Below are 23,867 nucleotides of genomic sequence, written 5' to 3'. Positions count from 1 at the left end.
CCAAATACAGGAGCCACCAGACAGTGATGGTAATCAGGGCTGTAACTAGGGTAGTGCCACCAGTGCCATGGCACCGGGCACCGCAAGGCAGAGGGCGCTGTTCGGGCCTGTCAATTTTCCTGTTTATTATCATTTTCGCGTATAGCTTCCTCTTCTTTTATCCCCAGCATCTCCTGGCTGCCCCAGGAGTACCCATATCTCTTCTCTGGCCCTTTCCCAAGAAGTCATGGCCCTTTTTCAGGTGCACTATCTTATGTCACTATTTAAAAAATGGAGGAGGGGGGCGCCAATGCTCTCTCTGGCACAGGGCACCAAAAAGTCTAGTTACGGCTCTGATGGTACCACTCCTAGTTGCAGCCCTAGGTTATAGCATATGCTTGTGCACATTGCACCATGTTATTAAATAGGCAAATGTTCTAAATATCAATAATGTGCTGTAAACCAAAGCAACCAATCAGTACCACTTTTAATAGGCTAGTATATTTTGACTAATGAAAGATGGCATATAATTGGTCGTCGTAGGTTACGGTACATAAATTATATAATTAAAGAAGCCATCATTATAATTATCTCTACTCTTGAGTTTCTCACAGCGGACAAAATTCTGCAGGGACTCTTGTATCGTTTTGATCTTTATGGCAAGCACTACTTCACAGGGACAGCCTTGCACTTGACTTGTGAAAATATATCAACTCTATTGAGGTCTGTAAATCAAAAGTGTAAGTAATTCCATTGAACAGTGTAGCAGCTCCGCTCTTTCTGGTATATTCATTTTCCAACATTAGGCCTTTCGAAGTTAAAGTTAGTCCCATCAAAAACTGTACTGTTTGGGTCATGTGCATGGGTCATAATATAATTCAGAAATAAACCTAGCAGTGACAATGACATTTCCCATATTATAATTAAACATTGGGACACATTGGTACACATTGGTAAGCAATGGGAAAGCTATGGGGCCAAATGTAATGGGCTGTGAGCCGGTGCCGCTGTGGGAATACATGCGAGTATGCCCGTACTTTTAAAGCAGCAAGCATGTTAAAGTCTAAACCAAGCTGGTTTAGCCTTTAACATGCTTGCTGCTTTAAAAATACAGGTATACTTGCATGTATTCCCGCAGCGGCTTCGGCTCACACGCTATTACAAGCCCATGGTCTTATCTTTCTGCTTGAGGCAGATGAGTGAGAGGAGTTTGACTAACAATTAAATTATAAATTCTCCAGGGGGTTTCAGTTGTTTTATTGCGATGTAGCTCGCATCTAAAGTGACGGGTGCTATGCAATTGTTTGTGCCACTGGCCGCAATTGCCGCACAATCTGCATGTAAAAAATCATCGATTTGCCAATCCCAATCATTTTGTGGTCGGGTTTGGAAAATCAGGGAATTCCAACATGTTGGATTTCCCGGATACCCAGGCGTCGGGGGATTGGGGAATTGCGACAATCAGTCGCAGATGCATGGACCACTTAAGGTGCCCAAAAGTGTGGAAACAGAACACAGTGTATAACAAGAAGCGGCATACAAAACAAGCAAAGGCAAATAAACAGAATGGTAAAAAAAAAAGCATGAATGCAACCATACCAAAATATAAAGCATAAAGGGGCCTATCCATTAGTAGATAAATTTGAACGATGAACGATTTATCGTTCAGTCGTTCAATTTATCTGCTAATGGATAGGCTTTGAACGATGAAAATGCGCACTCCCGCGGCCGACAAATTTTGTCTTTTGTCTCTCCAACATGTTGGTCAATTATAGGTTATCGCTGACAGATATTAGAAATATCTGTCGCGGTAAACGACAAACGATATTTTTAATGAAAATGAATAGAAACATAAAAAAAAAATCCACTCCCTGAATGATGTCATGCAATATCGTTCGTCGTTTGCAAAAATCTGTCATGTACATGACAGATATCTGTCACAGCATCCCCAGGAATTTTCAATGGATAAATCTTTTGTCTTTCATCTTACAGAAAGATCTGCTAAAGGATAGGCCCCTTAAGATGTAATAAACAAGATACAGAACAAATACAGGGAATTAGACTGTAGGCTCAACTGGGGCAGACATTAATATGACTTAACAAGCATTCTGATTGTAAAGTGTTCTATAACATATTGGCGAATTATCAATAAGACATTATAAAAAAAAACTCATATTGAATACTGTGATGTAAATACAATTTGGCACATCAAGCATATGATATGGGAACCCTACTACAAAAGCTGTCACTAACAGAATCGGAATGAATGCCCTTGAATGATGATTGCCCGTACACACTGGAACGAGTTAATGAACGTTGGAACGATCACTGTTCCATCCCTCATTAACTTACTACAGGTAGCTAGCGATATTGCTAGCTTTAATGTGCATCATATCAAACCTAGCGACCATCGCTAGCCACCACAGGAGCGTGCAATCGCCTATATGCACTGAGTCATGTAGGCGATTTGTCGTTACGAACTGCAAATTGGCTTAATATCGCTCAAGTGTGCACCCAGTTAAGAGTAGAAAATCCTATTTCCCATCAAACTGTGGTATAGTCACTCCAATAGCAGCTAGTTTAGCTAAATTTGGCATATTCTTTGAGCTCAGATGTTGTTGAAAATTTCTGCATTATCTGTATTGAATCTAGATTTTTGTAGGACTCTAATTTCAAACAATTTAGATGCAACTATTGTAGTTTACTATTTTCATAGTTTAAGAATGCAGGACTTACATTTTTAGAATAATGCTCACAAAGAATCTCACAGGTCTCATTTTAATCATAGCTCTCTGTATTGAAAACTATTAAAAACAGGATATAATTGGCATATCTGGAAATCTTGCTTCTAGGTGGTTAATAACTGTATCTATGTATTTACCATATACAGTCAGGTGCACAAATATTGGGACATTGACAGAATTTTCATATGTTGGCCTCTATTCACCACCACAATGGATTTGAAATGAAAAGATGTGCTTTAACTGCAGACTTTCAGATTTAATTTGAGGGTAATTACATCCAAATCGGGTGAACGGTGTAGGAATTACAACAGTTTCTATATGTTATTCCCACTTTTTAAGGGGCCAAAAGTAATGGGACTATCAACTTAAAAGCTATTTCATGGACAGGTGTGGGCTATTCCATCGTTATTTCATTTATCAATTAAGCAGGTAAAAGGTCTGGAGTTGATTCTAGGTGTGACATTTGCATTTGGAATCAGTTGCTGTCGACGCTCAATATGAGATCCAAAGAGCTGTCACTATCAGTGAAGCAAGCCATCATTAGGCTGAAAAATCAAAACAAACCCATCAGAGAGATAGCAAAAACATTAAGTGTGGCCAAATCAACTGTTTGGAACATTCTTAAAAAGAAAGAACGCACCAGAGAGCTCAGCAACACCAAAAGACCCGGAAGACCACGGAAAACTGTGGTGGATGACAGAAGAATTATTTCCCTGGTGAAGAAAAACCCCTTCACAAGTTGGCCAAATCAAGAACACTCTCCAGGAGGTAGGTGTATATGTGTCAAAGTCAACAATCAAGAGAAGACTTCACAAGAGTGAATAAAGAGGGTTCACCACAAGATGTAAACCATTGATGAGCCACAAAAACAGGAAGACCAGATTAGAGTTTGCCAAACAACATCTAAAAAAGCCATTACAGTTCTGGAACAACATCCTTTGGACAGATGAGACAAAGATCAACTTGTACCAGAGTGATGGGAAGAGAAGAGTATGGAGAAGGAAAGGAACTGCTCATGATCCAAAACATACCACCTCATCAGTGAAGAATGGTGGTGGTAGTGTCATGGCGTGGACATGTATGGCTGCAAATGGAACTGGTTCCCTTGTATTTATTGATGATGTGACTGCTGACAAAAGCAGCAGAATGAATTCTGAAGTGTTTCAGGCAATATTATATGCTCATATTCAGTCAAATGCTTCAGAACTCATTGGACGGCGCTTCACAGTGCAGATGGACAATGACCCGAAGCATACTGCAAAAGCAACCAAAGAGTTTTTTAAGGCTAAAAAGTGGAATGTTATGCAATGGCCAAGTCAATCCCCTGACCTGAATTCGATTGAGCATGCATTTCACTTGATGAAGACAAAACTGAAGGGAAAATGCCCCAAGAACAAGCAGGAACTGAAGACATTTGCAGTAGAGGCCTGGCAGAGCATCACCAGGGATGAAACCCAGCGTCTGGTGATGTCTATGCGTTCCAGATTTCAGGCTGTAATTGCTTGCAAAGGATTTGCAACAAAGTATTAAAAAGTGAAAGTTAGATTTAGGATTGTTTAGTTTGTCCCATTACTTTTGGCCCCTTAAAAAGTGGGAGGCACTTATAGAAACCGTTGTAATTCCTACACCGTTCACCTGATTTGGATGTAATTACCCTCAAATTAAATCTGAAAGTCTGCATCTTTGTTTCACTTCAAAGCCATTGTGTTGGTGAATAGAGGCCAAAATATGAAAATTCTCTCAATCTCCCAATATTTATGCACCTGACTGTATATCTTCCTTGAAAGCAGTAGCATTAGCATCACAACAATGGGCTCGATTCAATTGAACACAAATTAAATAGTGCCGGGAGGGAGCTCCCGGAGCTGTTCAATTCAGCGCGCAGTTAAGGATTTCTTCTCGCACCCCTCAATGGGTGCGAGCAGAAATCCGACAAAAGTCCAGGCGCAATGCTGTTTTCTGTCCTTAGAGCGACGGAAACAGCCTCGCGCCGGGCAGTTTAGTCAGAGAATACCCATTCTTGCGACTAAACACCCTGTTTAAGGTGCGAGGGGTGGGAGAATGGGCATTCTCCGACCTAACAGCGCGCTTATTTGAATAGCTCCAGGAGCTCCCTCCCGACGCTATTTCATTTGCGTTCAGTTGAATCGAGCTCTATGTATCTGAAGGTCTGACCATTCACCAGCAAGATGAGATGGAGATTTATAAAAATGATAGCATGTGTGTGCTTCAATTCCATAATGCATTGTTTTGTAGCTTCTAAGATAGGGTCTATTTCTGTTAAATTAACATCTTGCCTTTGCCAAACTTTAGATCATTTAGACAAATGAGGCAGCACATCTGCAAGCCTCAGCATAAGTTATGAAATTGTATGTTCTCATATTTTTGCTAAAACCTTCAGCTGTGATGTCATTTCGTTCAGTGGCTTCTTTCTAATGCTGGCCACACACACAGCGATATTTTACCCCCTCTGGCCGATTCCAACACATTAGAAAGACATAATCGTGTAAAATATGGCCAAATTGAGAGTAAATCGCGAGTCCCCACTCACGATCACGATGCGATGCGCGTCCCCGCTGGTCGCACATCGCATCGTCAGATCTGACAATCTAGGACACGATGCACTGTGAAAGTCTGGATGCAGGAGAGATCGTTTGAAGATTGGACACCAAATTGTGTGCAGATCGTGTGGAGATCGTGTGCAGAGCTGCCGGGGAGAGTTTCAAGGGACATCGGCTCATCGTGTGCAGACCGCTATGTGTGTGGGCACCTTAAAGCAGCAATGACACTCACCAAGGATTCTCTTAAAGACTGTTCAGCAAAGTCAACCTAATGTCACTAGCCATTTAAAATTTAATCTGAGGACTGTTCAGAATATTCAGTACACAAAATATTTTTTTTAAGAGCGGACCAGATACTGAACACTTGCTTTTTGGATACAAATACATTTTGTAAGAGCAAACCAGATACTACCCACTTGGGTTTTGGAAATAAATAAAAAAAAAATTAAGAGCGGCCCAGACACTGTCCCACTTGCTATATTGACACAGATAGCCAGCCCCACATGCTGGCTGTACGCAGATGGCAGCACTGCCCAGATACTGCCCCACTTTCTGTTTGCACTAATAGATAGCCATGCCCACTTGCTGGCTGTACGCAGGGAGCAGCGCTGAACAGATACTCCCCCACTTGCTGCATGGACTGATAGCCAGCCCAGATACTGTTCCACTTGCTGGCTACACAGAAGACCCAGTAACAAACAATTGAACGCTGAGAGTGGACGCAGGCAGTCAAGTCACTTCAGTGTTCACCGGCAACTGTTCCCATCGGCAACCGCGCCCTTCCTTTTATACCGGGGAGAGACCTGCTCTGCCCTCCAGTCTGATGCCACCCGGAACTGTGCTGCGACCAATAACACACATTGCGCTGACATTTCAACAAGAAACGTCAGTGCAGAGAGGCTTTCAGCTGTGTCACAGTCCTGGACGGCAAGGGAATTTCGCTGGGTGTACCGCACGAGATATATAGCATGGGGAGAACACTGACAGCTAAAAGCAGATTAGTGGTCAGTTGCCATGGGTTACAGCACCTGATTTCTTTTTGTACTATGTTATTAACTGTGAAAACAGTGCAGCATGGTTCACATCTGTTTCCTAATTCGGCAGAAGCTATCTCTCAGTAGGAGCCCATGTTTGCACAAAATTGGTTGATGCCCTCTTGGTCTGAATTGATTTGCACGTCTTATAAATGCAATGTATATTCCTAATATTTAGGGTAATTAGTCACCTAGCCATCTTACATAGAATCCACACTACACAAATAAAAGGCAGGAAGAAAACGCATGTGGTTATACTCCAACCCATGGCCCCTGCATGGTGAGGCAGGAATGCCAACCACTGTGCCGTATTGATACAATGAACTGAGGGGGTCATTCAGACCCGCTCGCGAGCGCAGGACGCTCGCAAGCGGGTCGATGTTGCCCCACTGCGCATGCACACGACGGAGGGAGCTCCGTCGTTCGCATGATCGAAACCCGGATAGCGACGGGCTCTCCGTCGCTCCGGGTCTCGCACCAAAGGGGGCATGCTGTCGATGTTGATTGACAGCACGCCCCCTTTGGTGGGCGTGCCGGGGGCATGGCTGCCAGACGGAGGGTTTCCCATGGGAACGCCTACCGTCTGAAGCCGGTCCCACTGACATCACTAGTGATGTCAGTGGGAGTGATTTTGGCTCTGATAGAGCCAAAATCACTCCAGGGCTTGCGGCAGCGAGACCCTACCGCACGGTCTCCGTCGCAAGCCCGATGGTCGCGATGGTCTTGACCATCGCGACCATCGTCATGGATGCTCGCATAAGCTGTGGGTGGTAACCCACAGCTATGCGAGCGTCCATAAGGCCGCTCCATTTTCATGTAGAAGGGCCCTGATTCAGAGCGAGCGCTCTGGTCAGAGCGTCCGGCTCTGAATCAGGCCCTGAAAACAAGATAAAAATTATCTTCATGGGTGGGAGGTAGGAGCCCTATAACAGCAATAACTACACTGACTGGTTTTCGCATACATTTCTAGAATAATTCTAATCATAGTACATAAGAGAAATGTCTCAGAATTAACGAGTACTCCAGTACTTCATGCTACTTTTTGGTTAATATTTTTGCAACTTTTTGTGGACTTTTATTTTTTAATTAATACCAATATATGTAATAGACCCAAAGGCTAATTTTTGTACATCTGTATTTCTTTGCCCAGTGAATATCTTCCCGGTTTCCTGGGGCATTGCTGGGCACAGAAAGCGTCCTGTAGTCTTGACTGATTGCTAATCTCAACCGATATATACAGTTCACAAGTAGGTAGGTTAGAATTAACTTTAATAGATGCTTCTTTTTCTGTCAGAAGGCAACAGAAATGTTGACAATAAGTCATAAATATAATATTTTGACATTTCCGATATAAGGTAGAACTATTATTGTGAGATAAAACCTAGTTTTGGTGCTTTCCCTACAGATCGGACTCTTCTCTATTTCTCTATATGGGGAAGTTTATTTAAGAAGTATCAGGACGGCACATGTAATCTCAGGATGGCGACAGCTCGGCATGCAGTATGACTTTTTTTTTTTTTCAGTTTTTTAAACAAAGCATTGAAAACAATCACAGGTCGATTTAATTCTCTATTTTTTTAACATCTATTTTTTTTTATTTAATAATTTTAGAAGCTCGGCCTGGCAAAATGGTAAGTTCAGCCTTACTGCTGCCAGCCAACATCGCCAGGAAGATGAGCATCGGTCAATTGCCCATGCAAAGTTTTGTTAGTAAGTTGCGTCAATAGATGAAAATCTTTACTATCGCTGCATATTGTTATAGAGACTAGAAATCTGTGTGCAGAAATTTTCATCAAAACAAATGGACATTTATGGATTAATAAAGTGGTAATAATCCCTATGTGTAAATAGGTGTATCGTTGCCTTGTGAGTTGTGACCTTCAAGGCCAGTTCCTAGCTGTGCTTAAACTCAGTGATGTATACGGCTGTGGGAAGATTTAGTGAACATAAGACTCTAAGCTGAGCTGTCTGCACAGACACAGTGAGATGATTGCCCCAGCGGGCTTTTTGGAGGCACAGAAATGCTGAGTCCGTCCTGTGCAGCCATAGTTTAACTCACGTCACACTCTGAGACAAAGGAAATTCGGAACCACTCATTGCTGCCAAGTGTATGTGAAGCCCAAATACATTTGGCAACATGTAACCCGCCGAGCTGCCAAACTGTTCATTTCTAATAGTTTTTATTCAAATGCTTTAGAACATGTGTAAATAATGCAGTATTCAAGACACATAAACAATGTAACCATAACTACATATGTGTTTCTGGGCTGAGTGATTATGACCGGGTAGTAAAAAGGTGAATTGACAATGTCTAAGTAAATATTGGGTCTTTAAATATTACAGTACACCTAGCTTAGACCCGAATCTGTCAATTATCTGAATAGTGCCGTCCCAATCAGAGGGAGGGTAGAAAATGTGTACAGTATGTTTCCCTGTGGGTGCAAGGCTGATGGTACCAGAGCCCATAGTTGCAAACTGACTGTCATTTCCAGAGGTCTCAGGTTGTGCCCATGGAAAGGTTCCAATTTTTCAATGGTGATTAAGGATTTCTATTAATCTGAATCTAGCTCATTTCTCACTATCTCTTCCTCTTATCTGGTGATAAGTTAAAATTGACATAGTTTAACATTTAAAATTTGAAAAAGAATGGTAACGCAACCAGGTCCAGCAATGGGGATTGCAATGTTGCCCTGTCTGTAAAATTTTAGCTCAATAGTGTCCTTGGAATTACATTTTAAGTGTTGGTAAATACGGAACCCCATCGCAGTCATCAGAGTTTCAATGACTACATTGATGTACGCTTTGCAGACAGCAGCTGCGTCTTTAGACATATATGCTTATGCTGCAGGAGGCGTCTGAAGGAAAAAAGACTTACCATCCAGCATCTCAGACCCGATGCCTGCATCCAAAGACGCAGGAATGGATCAGCATCACGACCATCCGCATGAGCCATCTGAGTAAGTGGAACAGTCCATGTCTCTGCCCATTACCTGCACACAAACGGCCGCAGCCTATGAATTAGGCTGCAGCGTCCAGGGCACTGTTACCGGGGTCACAGTGGCATCGCAGCACACACGCACTGCGGCCCTGGCGCATGCGTAGACCACACACCATCGGAACTTTGCATGTTCTGGAAATGAGCATGCACAAGTGTGCACGATGCAGAGCCATACGCATCTCAGTTGCGTCCTGTGACGGGCCGTTCTCACATAGGCAATGTGCAGTAAGGGTCTACCCAAAGGAATTGCTGGTGGTGCACAGTTGATCAGAAGCGTAAATTCTCCTGTTTTCAGATATATCTGCACCGAGGATAGGACTGGTGCGAATACGCACTGATGAAAAGGTATGCGCAGTTTATTAGTCATAATGAGTATTGCACCTTACCAGCACAGCAAACACCTAACAATAGGCATAAATGGGCTTATAAAATAAAGAAGCAAAACTCTATAGACATAACCAAAGTTTATATATTTAATATTTGCAACAACTAATAATATAATACTGTTATTGATCAATAATATGATAATAAGATGTCACCTATAATTGCAGTTATTGTCCCATAAACTGTTACACCAGTAAAACGGTTTGTATGACTCAGGAATACTCTAACATTGATGCCCATCACCATTCCTACAAATACAATATTAGTCACATTTAGAGAACGTGTAGCTTTCCAGCAACATATACTGTAGCTGCAATAACAATTCTTTTTTCACCAACATGTACTAATTTCAATCGCCGGGACATGGGCTCTAATAAGAGCCGTTCCTGGAGATAAGGAAGAGGTGATCGCAATCACTTTACTCCTACCTACGTACCGCCTTCGGGATACTGCCTATGCTCGGCTTTCCAGCTGCGCATGATGCCTTTCGGGACCTCCTGTAGCCCACCGGAGAAGTATCATAAGATCCCTCTAAGGTAGGGCAGCCCCATTGTAGGTAATGAGCTAACACCATCTGAAGATGACGTTACCCCATGCAGGCAAGATCTTGTTAGAAACAGTCCCCATAGAAAACTATGGGAACAGCTGACACGGGGGTTAGCAGGCAGAAAGCCTGCTTTCCCAAATGGTATCTTTAAGGAGTCCTTAATTGTGCCCTTGATAATGCGGAAACTGTAGTTTACACTTTAGGGCAGAATTGATTAAGAAATATCCCCTTAAGAGAGATACTTCAAGGCCACTCTGAGATTCCATGCCTTGCTTCACTGCTATTGTCTTATATGTTCTTGGGTACCAAGAACATATAAGACTAATCGAACCATCTAGTAGCTGGTTCCCTCCGAAGTTTCCCTCAGGATAGCTGGCGTTCTGAGATTCCATGCCTTGCTTCACTGCTATTGTCTTATATGTTCTTGGGTACCAGCTTTGGCCATTCCTACTTCTGTCTACTTACATATTTGTGTTTTCATGAGAGTGGCAGTGCATGCTGGGATCTGCAGTTTCACATCACTTGGAGAGACAGACATTTCCTGGTTCTAGTAGAGTAATGAGCAACAAGCAGTCCTAAGATTGCATGTTGCTTCTAATCGTTCCCCTGTATACTGTTTTATGTTCTGTCAATCTTTTTCTCAGACTTTAGTCTGTCAGCCCATGCTTGCCTACCCTCCCGGGATTCTTGAGAGACGACAGAATTTGGGGTTTTGTACTGAGCTCCTGGCAGAAAAGACCAACTTCATGGATACCTCCAAGATTTCCCAGTGAAGTGGGCGATCCATGAGCTTGATAATGCAATCGTCAGAGAATCACAACATTGTTGCCCCACCCCCCTGTTGCAGTATTGCCAAATTGAGGTTTCCACTTGGACATCCTCCGCGGGTTCTCCTGAGCAAACAAACTGTAAGCAAGTAAGCTTCAGCCTTCACACTTATTTTTTGCTTAATGCTCCGCTGAGCTTAACCTGCAGCTCCAGATCTTATTCTGAAATCGAGGGTAATGTGTAGCTTTCTTGAAGCCCTTGAAGGTTATCAGATTGGCCATCACCAATCTAGTAGCAGAGGCATAAAATTGTCCAAGTGGTTCTATTAAAATGATTAATTCCATGATGATATATTTCCGGCAAAACAATAAAGGACTGATTTGCATCTTATTTTCCTATTCAATCATTTCAGTATTGTATTTAATAAACCATCCTCATTATTCATCAGACACTATTCTGGAAACATAAAGCACAGGTAAAACATGTGATGCCCTCACAGATTCATATGTACGTGTCCAGCGATGACTACTGGTGAAGAGAATGCACAATGCACTGGGTATTTCAAACAAAGTGGGTGCTCTGCAAAAAGACACACAATAATCCCTTTCATTTCAGCATTTAAGATTAAGCTTGTGACTCTGTACTAGGCTATTCTCAGCACACACAGGCCCAGAGCCAGTTACACAAGAATTGGTTCATACTTTTTCTAAGCAAGGTCCAGCAAAGAAACCTTCATTAAATGCAATGGGCAATAAAGAGCACTGACCATGTCATTTGATTTTAAGGTTAAGCAAATGAAATACATTTTATTCTGTGCCCCAGGCCAGTAATTCTAGTGTGCAGTTTTTTTTATGTAAATACTGCCCGCAACAATAACATTATTGAAGTTGACATTGGATTTCAAGGACTGAATACTCCAGCCTGTTAAAAAGTAAACTTGACCATTATTATTTTTGTCAGCAGAAACAGTAATGATGAGAATGTAGCCAGTCAACGCACTAGGTGCAGCAAGGCACAGCACAGGTGTAGGATGAAGTGTGATGTTTCCCTTTGTACTTGTATCTAAAGGATTTCCTGGTGTAACCTGTGGGGTTTTATTTTATTTATTTATTACCAGTTATTTATATAGCACACACATATTCCACAGCGCTTAACAGAGATTCAGTCATTCACATCGGTCCCTGCCCCAGTGGAGCTTACACTCTATATTCCCTATCACATGCACACTAGGGTTCATTTGTGTTGGGAGCCAATTAACCTACCAGTATATTTTTGGAGTGTGGGAGGAAACCCACGCAAGCACAGGGAGAATATACAAACTCCGCACAGGTAGGGCCATGGTGGGAATTGAACCCATGACCTCAGTGCTGTGAGGCGGTAATGCTAACCATTACACCAGCTGTGCTGCCTTATGTACATCGGCCTAAGGGATTCCTTGTGTACATGCTCCCTATGAAAACCCTAAGTGTTATCTCATGTACATGCACCGTAAGGGGACCCCAACAGTGTACATGAACCCTAAGGGTTCTCTTGTGTATATGCACCCAAACAGTTCTATTGTGTACATGAGTCCTAATTGTTTCCTCATGTACATCACCCTAAGGTTTTCCTTATGTGCATATACTATAATGGTGTACATGTTGCTAAGGGTTAGCTTGTGTACATGCATCCTAAGCGTTTCATCATGTACATCACCCTAAGGGTTTCCTCCTGTACACACACCCTAAGTGTTTCCTCATGTACATCACCCTAAGGGTTTCCTCATGTACATGCACCATAACGGTGTACATGTTGCTAAGGGTTAGCTTGTGTACATGCATCCTAAGCGTTTCATCATGTACATCACCCTAAGGGTTTCCTTATGTGCATAAACCCTAATGGTGTATATGTATGCTAAGGCTTATCTTGTGTATATGCATCCTAAGCGTTTCCTCCTGTACATGCACCCTAAGTGTTTTCTCATGTGCATGCACACTCAGGGTACCCCAACGGTATATATGAACCCTAAGGGTTTGCTAATGTACATGCCCCCTAAGAGTTAGCTTGTGTATATGCATCCTAAGTGGTTCCTCATGTACATCTCTCTAAGGGTTTCCTTATTTGCACCCTAAGATATATGTAACAGTGTACAGGTATCCTAAGGGTTAGCTTGTGTACATGCATCCAAAACTATCCTCATGACCATCACCCTAAGGGTTTCCATGTGTCCTTGCAACCTAGGATACATGTATCGTGTACATGAATCCTAAGGGTTAGCTTAGGTACATGAATTTTAAGCATTACTTCATGTACATTAACCTAATGGTTTCTTTCTGTACATGCACCCAAAGGGAATCTCCTATGGGATTCCTCATGTACAAGCCCCCTAAGGGTTTCCGTGTGTACATGGCATTAAAGGCTTCCTTGTGTACACTAAATGCATACTGTACTTGCTACTCTCCAGTAAAGGCCGAGAGACTCACTACATTTCTCCTAAATGCCTTTTAAAACTGTACAAAAAAATAATAATAATCAATAGCATCAGCCATAGGGCCTGCACACACACTTTCTCTGCAGAGATATTTTTTTTTTTACTTTGGGACAATTATAAGATTATAGAGAAACTGCTTTGAAAAGAAGGACAAAGTACAAGGTTTTGCTTTCACTTTTACGGCAGTTGTTTTTCAACACCTCTTTGTACAAGAACCTTAAAGGGAACGATATATGGTAGAAAGTAATTGTTCAGAAATGTTTCAGTGTGACCATAAGAGAGTCATGTTTTTCCAAAGGCTTTGGGATCAATCCAATTAGCCTTGAGAGGTGCGAATCGGGTGAGAAATGCCGTTGCAATGACATTCAAACGCCGGCAACGGCACTGCATCTCGCACCCCTCGCGGCCCTCTCTCAGCCCAAATTCACATAAATTTTCTCACAGCCCTATGGGACTGCGAGCAGTTATGTGCGAATTCAGGCGGCCGTAAAGTGCCGCGATGACTCACACCCGCAAGTACATCATGGCTAATTGGACTGACCCCTTTGTCTGTGTTAATTAATTAATCATGGTCTTTTAAACTCTATACAACTACCCACAAACAGCCATAAAAACACCAGCCAAAGAAAAATCACACTAAAATACCAAAAAAAAACATGTCATGAGCGCTGATAAAACAAAAAGATGTCTAATGATTGTTAATTTTTTTCCCCATAAGACACTGTAAAATCAATACACATTTTCACCAAAGCACTGAGGACCTCATTCAGAGTCGGTTGAAGTGGCCGCACGGTTTTACGGAAAAAGGGGCCAGATATGCAAATGATTCCGTCGCAAGTTGCGTCCCTAGGTTCGGATCGGTAGTTGGCCGACCACGGGGAGGAAGCGGTCGGAAATTAAAAAAATACGCCCCCTTCTCGTACGCATTGCACGTCATCTCCGGGCATATAAGGATTAATCGAGACCATCGGGAACCATTGGAACTGGTCGTAGAGCTTAAGGTTGACCATACCCTCTCTTAAGCTCTACGATCATGTCAGTGTAATAACCTCCCAGGTCACATGTGCCATGACGCTACTTTGTTAATTATGCACTCCCATAATCCGTATGCACTCCCATAAAACGCCGTTCTCATAATGAGGCACGCCTGCGTTCGGATCTCCACTCCCCCGTTTTCAAGTACCTTCCCCTGTTACCACCCACAAACGCCTCCATCTGTCACTCAAACTAACGACCTGGCTGTGTTCAAGGAGAGAGAAATTTATGATCGTAGCGGCTAGTTTGCGCACGCGCATTGCGAACTTTACGCATGCGCAGTATAGCGAACATCGGTGGCGTACGACCGTGCGGCCGCAACGACCGACTCTGAATGAGGTCCTGAATTCCATCACTGAAGTAATAGCACACAAATGTTAAAATTCTTTATCTTCTCAACATAACATTTTTCAAAATAACATTCTTCAAAAAGTCTGTGAGCACTGGCAATCTTTTAATCATTTTAGATCAGAATCAAGGTGTGGAAAGAGTTCCACATATGTTTGTAACTGTAAAGGTGCCCATCCACTAGACGATTAAATTGAGTGATTGAATGATAACGAGATCGTTCGATAATCGTTTGAAAATCATTTGAAAATTTTTTCAAAAATTACTAAAACGACCAGCGATGCGAGCTCCCGCTGGTCGTTTAGACATCTATCATCGTGCAAGTTTGTTTACAACCTGACGATATCGTTTTTTGCAGAACATGTTTGCAGATGATTGATGTGCCTACACTGAACGACTGCTCGTACAGTGTAGACACATCACAGACTGACAAATGACTGCACGATTACAAAGTCGTAATCGTGCAGTCTTTTGCCTGTCTGCTAGTGGATGGGCACCTTATTACAATGCTTTTCCACAGAATATAAACATGTCACTACTAGAACCTGCAGGCAGCCATTTTTATGAGAGTTTAGGCTATAAATTCACTAGGTCTCTGGTTTCTGCTAGGCCATGAAGTGACATTAAATTACCACTGTGAATTTTTTAAAATATATCTTTTTACTCGAACATTACAACAACAATACAAACTTTAGCTTCACATGAATTCTCCCCAGCGTCACATTCCTCCCTGAAAGAGGGGATTAGCACATAGACGTAGGACTGAAACAATCATCAAATTAGCTTACAAGTGACTTGTCAGCACAGTGCACAGATTAGAGCATGAAAGTATCACAGACAATGGCACAGGACAGAGAGACACCCTCCAAACTTACAGCCATGCTTTTCAGTATCCACATACCGAGTCACGTTATCAGTACAAATGTTCTATATATTATAGCTATGGGGATGGTATAATTCCATGTATACATATTGGTCCTGATCCTGATTTGCACAGTGTCGATGCCACATGCTAGCGGGCAATGTTTTCAGTCTGCACATGCAGGGTTGTACCACACATGTGTCCCGATGGTTACCGCTCTAAGACGCAGACTGAAATTGCACGCAAGAGATGGCATTTCAGTGGGCATTTCTGGTGATAACAGGGGTGTGGCTCACTGGTATGTAACGGACATGTTGCAACCAGCAACTGCGTCTAAAGATGCATTGGCATGGACACAGGTCATGTTCAGACAGAGAATTTGCACCTCCATAGGGCTGATGCAATTTTCAGTGGTGCGACCGATGGCGTGGCTTAAATACGCACGGATTAACGCCGCAGCTGGTGGGTATCTCAGTAGGAAAACCATTGGCAGCAGAATTCGTATAAAGACGCTTCCACCGCGGAATCAGGCCAAGTACAGTGTTTTCTCTAAATGGACTAAACAGTAACTGAAAAAAGGACAACATTTTATTCAATGAGACGAGCTGCACTAAGAATATGCTGTTCAGCACAACCCTGCATAACATGAGTTCCATACAAATGGTTGATAATGAAAAGGTCAACAATGATTTATTCCACATGGAAGGTCGACATGACAAAATGTCAACGGTGCAGAAGGTCAACAGGTACAAAAGGTCGACAGAGGTCAACAGGTACAAAAGGTCGACAGTTTCAAAAGGTTGACATGGAAGTAGTCGACATGGACATGGTCAACACATGTTTTGTTTGTTAGGGTTAAGGTTTGCTTTAGGGTTAGGGTTAGGCACTTACCCTGTGACTTAGGCAGTAGGAGGGGCGGTTAGGGTCAGGCACTTACCCCGATGGTTAGGGTTAGGAACTAGAAGGGATAATTGGGGTTAGGCACTTACCCTGATGGTTAGGCTTAGGCACTAGAAGGGATAATTGGGGTTAGGCACTTACCCCGATGGTTAGGGTTAGGCAATGGGAAGGACTGTTGGGGTTAGGCACTTATCCCGATGGTTAGGCTTAGGCACTAGAAGGGATAATTGGGGTTAGGCACTTACCCCGATGGTTAAGTCTGGCACTAGGAAGGACGGTTTGGGTTAGGCCCTTACCCCGATGGTTAGGGTTAGGTACTAGGAAGGACGGTTGGGGTTAGGCACTTGGAGGGTCGGTTTGGGTTAGGCACTAGGAGGGACGATTAGGGTTAGGCACCAAGGGGATGATTAAGGCTAGGGTGAAGTTTAGGGTCAGAAAAAAAAATAAGTTGACCATTTCTGACGACCATTTTAATGTCAACATTTTGTACCTGTCGACCTCCTGTACCATGTAACTTTTGTTATGTCGACACTTTCCCATGTGACCTTTTGGTGTTGACAAAATTAGTGTCGACCGTTTTATAGCCAACCTTTTGTATCACACCCCATAAAATGACATCACTGTAAATTTCAGAGAGATAATAGTGAGAAATTAGTCACACCCTAACCCAAAATATCAAACATAGTAGATTAATCCCCTTTAAAAATTGGGTTGTTATTATTATATTAACACCTGCACAGAAGTGATATCATGCAAACAATTTCACAAAATAAATTATATCCATTTGTTATGTTGAAAGTGCTTCAGTTTCTATGTTGTCCCTCTGCTTGAAAGGGACCTACAGCTGCTCCCCACTTGGTTAAATAGGAATTTGGTTGTCACACATAACACAATTATTTCAGGACCGCCACTGTATATATTTTCTTTGGGAGAGAACCACTATTTGTTTTACTAAGGAAACCCCTGTCACATCTGAACAAACATGGTACTCTGTAAGCTGTGAATACTAACATGGCTATGTTAATGGCAGAGCATTGCTCAATATCCTCAGAATGGAGGTGTGAGGTCATCAATACTAATGAAACCCAGTGGAGAGTACCTCTTGGTAACAAGAAAGTTCATCATTGTGACACTGTAACAGCAAAAAAAAAAAAAATACATTGGTTCAAAAATAAAAAAATAAACACAGTGATTCTTAAAGATGAGACTAGGCAACTGGTGGCGATCCAGCTGTTGTAGAACTACAAGTTCCAATATGCCATCATCTGCTGAATCATTCATTAATCCTGCTTTAGGTGACGAATAAAAATTACAAATACAAATGCCTCACACAGCTTATCCTGATCCCAATCTGCTGAGCTGTGATGTGTTTATTTAATGGCAAGTAAGTTACTACTAGTGCGAAAGTTTAATTGACATTGGAAAATTCGGAGGCATTCACAATGTGTTAAAGCAGTTAGGTGTTCTAGCACTATCACCCACATGGGAGGGTGTGTATTAACACTGATTACACTATAAATCCGGTTACTTGCTCTAATCAGCTTTTTACCTTCCATGCTTCTAAACAGAGACCAGCATTTTCTGAATTATTATTTTTAAAAAAACCTATTCATGAATATCTGCTGTTAGTATGTACAAGGCATCCAATACTCTTCTGGCACATAAATACTTTGTAACATCAGAGAAGTGCCAGCCTACATTCCATGTTACTGCTTTGCAGAATGACAGGGGCAAATCTTATAGAAGTTATCCTTCCCTATAGTACATACTGTTATCCCCATTCACTCCCACATGTGGGGAGGACTGGCTTTATCACATAGTCCAATTTAGCATCTGCTTAGAGCAGTCCCATTCCAGGTGGCTGCATGTAAATTCATTTTTGTTAATTGCATTATCTTTTTTTTTTGTTTGCTAGATGTTTCTTTACCAGCCACCTATTTTGTTGGCGTGGGTTCTGGATAAATTGGTAATGAACAGATGGGGTGCCCACATCACTCATAATGTCCTGCACAGGGAACAGCATATTACTGTGACGCCCCTCAGAACCATTACTAGGACCAGAGATACAAGAGTCCCTCTAGAATGTAAATATACTCTACTTACTATAAACATTGTAACGTAAGAGTGAATTAAGTAGCAGGTGAAAACCCATATGCCTGTCATGCTGGGTGAGAGTTGCAGCTTAACACCACATTGTGTGGACCTGCTGTAAGGTCTCATGAAGCTGCTGCACGTAGCACTGTGGCTTCTGTCAATCAGACATGTCCTACATTGTACCACTTCTGCGTCCAGGGCTCCCACACTTCTAGACTTAGAAACATGTACTGTACAGAATCACAATCACATCACAGTAACCTGCCAAAGCCAAGTACACACCAAGTAAAGTTGCATTAACAAGATGAACATTGACATTTGATAAAATTACAAAGCACTTCCAATAGACACCACACCTCCAGACTCACAGTAAGTGAACTATTGTCACCTTAAGCAGCAATATATTGCCCTCAAAGCAGAAATCTCTGTGATACTCTATAGTTCTATGGGTTTGTTTGTTTTTAGGAAAACATCCTTCTTTAGTTAGTGTCTTCCAATTTTATGAAGTGACACACCACAGTTGTTAATTAAATGCAGACTTCCATTGCCCACTCCCCTATGCCCCACTACTGAGAGGAGCCAGCTTGTCCAAGCAGTGACTTTTATATTACAGTATAATAATATCTCCACATGGGACAACATGCCAATTTTTTACACTACAAAGGAATTCCCCATTGAAAAGGCTGAAAGGATCCAGCAGAAACGTGCTTAGATGAGCCACCCCTCACAAACAATCAGACAATGGGGCTTTTCCAAGGCAGCTTTCAGTGCAAATTGTAGTAGTGAGAGCAGCAGCAGCAATATACCCTCTCCTTATTAAAGCAGCAGCACTGTATGATAGGAGGCTGAATGTAGGGACAGCACTTCTGCAAAGGGAAGGCATCAACACAATCACAAATCAGGGGGTCTGTCCAAGACCAGCAATGGATCTGAGCACTCACCAAGACGATGGCAAACCTCTCCTCCAGTTCACCTGGCTCAGGCATGGGCAGTTTAAGGGGCATATTGTGTGCCCTGAAATCAGTCTGGTTAGAATCCATGCTGCCTGCATTCCCCATGATGTGCAGTCTCTGCAAAGGCCACCTCCACCTCTCTCCTCCTGGCCACAGTGATCAGCAAGCCCCCCCAAACACACAGCTGCTGGTCCTGCTCCAAACTGTCCACCAATGCCAAGCCAACGTGGTAATGCCAGCAGCAGCAGCAGTAGCGGCAGAGGGAACAGCTCCCTCCAATACAATAGATCCAAGGCTCCTTCTAGCACAGTGGCAGCTCCTCCACCTTCCCGGCCCCGGGTGCCCTCCAGAAAATGCCCGGCTCGCTTCCTAGAGAAGGGATAGGAGGCACGGGTGGCATCTGCATGTTGCACAATGTGCCTGCACACCACCACTCCTCCCCGCCTGCTGCTGTTAGTGTGAGCCGGAGCACAAGCTCCTCAGCCAGCGTGAGTACAACATGGAAACTCCCTTTATTGTCCAAGGGAAGACAAAGGCTCCCTCTAGTGATCCTGCTGCAAGCGGTGACTCCGGAGAGGTGAGGGTGGAAGATGCTCCTGGCAGCCCCAGCAAATGGCTCTCACCATTATATAATGCACATTACAGTTAGTGGGGGCAGAATGCAGAATGGGGCTCTCTACACTCAGCTTTATCAACGAAAATAATACTAATAACAATAAGACTAATAATAACCATACTAATAAGTAATAATATGTTATATACAGTCATGTCTCAAATTAGCAGATAGATATGTTTAACTTGTACTGGGATAAAGGAATCTATCAGTATGATCTGATAATTATTTCTTCACAATGCTATAAAAACATTTTTTTTTGGGGGGGGGGGGCAATTTATTCCTAAAAATAGGATACTGGCTGGCAGGGCCTGGCCTACGGGGTATGCAGCTTGCTGGCTGGCTCATGGGCAGACTTGTGCGTCCACTTAAATTAAACGAAAATTAATCATTAAAATTAGGAAAAAAATATATAGAAAGAAATGTTGTAATCATTTTACACTAGGAATATTGCATCATTTAAATATGAAACCATGTTTTTATCACTATGGCTTTTCTGAGATGGATACTTGTACCGCTTTCGCAGTCTTTGTTGATAGGAGCCATAGCTAAGCTTCCCTATGCAAATCTGTCAGCGGAGACCGCCAGCGATGGCTACTGCCATTGATATTTAAGATACTTTTTTTTTGGAAATGTCATAAATACACTTTCCAACCACATCTCAGTCCACACTCCCTATCGCTCCCTCCACTATTATTGTTACCTTGCCTCCTCTTCAGTTCTTACTCCCACATCTAACACTTCTCCCATGCTGCTTCCCTCCTCAGGAACTCACTCCCCTCCCCACAAAGGTACCTTACAACACTCCCACATCAAAGTCTGCCAACCCTCCTCACACTCATAAGTCACATCTGCTGTCCTCGCTCCTCATCTCACCTCCCAGTTTTACCCACCAATCATTTAGTCTGTGAGCGCTCACTAGCAGGGCCCCGCAACCTCTTGGTTCTCAGTCTGCACTATTCTTACCTCCAGTGTGCTCTAACTCACCGTGACCCTGATCCCTTCTGTCGGCCTGTCCCAGGCACAGGGTCACCGATTTTTCATCTTTTTGTATAATTGAGTTTTGCTTCTGTACTGTATGTTTGTTTGATTCCCTTTTTATATTGCATTTCTTGTTTATTCTATCGTAATTCGCCTTGTATGGAGCTACAGACACTTTGTGGCACCATATGAATATAACATATTATTATTATTATTATTATTATTAATAATAATAATAATAATAATAATATAATAATTGTGGTATGTGGAGCCCTATCATATCTGAGATATATGCCTTCTTTAGCCTGTTCTAAGATTAGAACTGATGTACCTCACTATAGACCTGATAAGTGTGGTATATTTGTTTACATTCATAATGTTGACATGGTTGTAATGACGACATGATTAGCATGTCGACAAAATGCCTCTGGTGGTGACTCGTCTGGTATGGTGGGTACGGTGGCTCCAGCTATGTCTTCAAGGTCTGTCGGCAGTGGCGTCGCTATGGGGGTGCCCTCGGAGGGGGTGACTCCAAAATGCCAGCTTCGGTCACTGAGGAGGAGCCGACAGTGCAGGCACTAGCCTCCAGGGGCAGTCCACAATCACCGTAGATGCTGGGCACACCCCCAGAGGGATATCCCACAAGACCACTCCCCTTTATGGTAGACAACGCCCATTTTCGCGGGCACATACAGATCCAACCCGCAAGCTGGATAAGGAGGGCATGTTGAGTGTTACCAGACCCGGTGATGCCTCTGTCCATCGGTCAACTGATGAAGACTTCCGGCGGATCTAGCGGCACTTCCAGCAGTGAGTATCTCTAACCCTCCACCTAGTGCCTGACACTACCTCTATCCCTCCCGTGGCCTGACCTTAACCCTCCACCTAGTTTCTAAACCTCCCCTCCCGCAGCCTATCCCTAACTCTGTGATGACGATCCGTGCAGAATGTCGGTGTTTCACATTGAACTTGTTGACATCCTGCATATGCCGACATGTTCAACGTCATCATCTTAATAATGTCAACATGATAACTGTCAACATTGTAAATGTCAACATTTTAACTACATGCCGACCTGATATATGAAATAAACTATCCCAGGTGCCGAAGAATCCACATGTAGCAGAGCTGGTTTGCGTTAAACACAATGGACTACTGTAATGATGTAATGAATCTCTTGGTTTGACCACAGTTCTGCATGAAAGAGGATCTGCATCACCTACAAGTTTTTATTCTCAAATATGAAATATGATTCTCATCATTATTTTATTACAATTGTGTATATGAAAAACATAAACTGTAATGTTTTATGGCAGAATATCACTGGTTAGCATTCCATGAGGAGAAGCTAGTTGTTTAAATTATGCCAAAGCTAGTTTTTTATGTATGTTGGGAAATTATTAAGGGAAAAAAAAAAGTTTGCTTTACACAGCAGTTTCCCTGAATGGCCTGGTGTGTTTCGAAGACATGTATTTTATAGGTCAAAACATTATCATCTAATTGTTTTTTTTTGGTAAAACAGAATAATACTTTGTAAGATAACCAGGGCCGTAACTAGGATAGTGCGACCTGTGCCATGGCACAGGACACCGCAGGGCAGGGGGCGCTGTTTGGGCCTGTCAGTTTTCCTGTTTATTATTATACTCACTTGTAGCTTCCTCTACTTTTATCCTCAGCATCTCTTGGCCTCTCCTATCTAATCCCTGGCCCTTCTCCATGAGGCCATGGGCCTTTTTCAGGTGCACTATCTTATGTTCCTATTTAAAAAATGGGGGGGCGCCAATGCTCTCTTTGGCACAGGGCACCAAAAAGTCTAGTTACGGCTCTGAAGATCACTTCCAAGTGCTGGCATGCCAGGGCAGGCTTGCTGGGACCTGTAGTTCTGCAAAAATATATTAAATGAACTCCGCCACCACCTCCGCGGATAAAGGGAATAGTCCAGGGTTGGTAGATGCATGGGAGGGGGGACTACAAATTTATGTTTGGGGGTCCCGATTTTCCAAGGATTTGCAACCCTGGGCTGACCAGCTTGGGGCTGGTTAATATGATGGCATCACCAATCTGGCTAGTTCAGTCCAGTGCTGGTTATAGAAAAATTGAGGGAACCCCACGTTGATGTTTTCCCTTATTTTCCTGTACCAGCCTAGACTGAATGGTCCAGGGCTGGTTACAGATTAGAAAGGAAGGGAGGGAGGGGGCCACACCATTTAAAAATAAATAAAAAAACCAACAACCTTTTAACACTTTAATTTGTTTTTAACCCTTAGAAGCCTTCACAGATCATAGTTTTATGGACAGGTTTGCCATTGTGTTTTAGGTCTGTAGATGTGTTGCATTTCAGATAAGGCTCATGGACTCAGGAGTGCAGCATAACCATTTACTTACAATAACATCAGTAACTGAACCGAGCACAAACAGGAACTCCCTCCCAGTATGCATAGCCCCAAAGGAAAGTCTCACCCTGCTGGGTCCTAGCAGGATACATATCTACATCCCTTCATAAAGATGATAGAGAAGAGGTAACACAATAAAAAGAGCATATCAAAAGGAGAGAGAATGGGTGTGGAAGGTTATGTGACATAATCCCGGAATCGGG

The 23,867-nt window shown here is 42.8% G+C and overlaps 1 protein-coding gene across 1 annotated transcript in view; it reads right to left on the bottom strand.

Moving 5' to 3' along the window:
• Positions 1 to 20,115, bottom strand: part of FMNL2 (formin like 2) — a 348,984-nt gene extending 328,869 nt beyond the window's left edge. Inside the window, 1 exon segment of the mRNA XM_088462017.1 lies at positions 19,666 to 20,115. Coding sequence (XP_088318143.1) covers positions 19,666 to 19,782 — 117 coding nt within the window. The 5' untranslated portion in view covers positions 19,783 to 20,115.
• Between the last annotated feature and the right edge of the window lie 3,752 nt (positions 20,116 to 23,867).

Source organism: Taudactylus pleione, unplaced genomic scaffold (genome assembly GCF_031769625.1).
Source record: "Taudactylus pleione unplaced genomic scaffold, aTauple2 ptg001137l, whole genome shotgun sequence".
Taxonomy (NCBI): Eukaryota; Metazoa; Chordata; class Amphibia; order Anura; family Myobatrachidae; genus Taudactylus; species Taudactylus pleione.
This window is presented reverse-complemented; position numbering and strand designations above follow the sequence as displayed.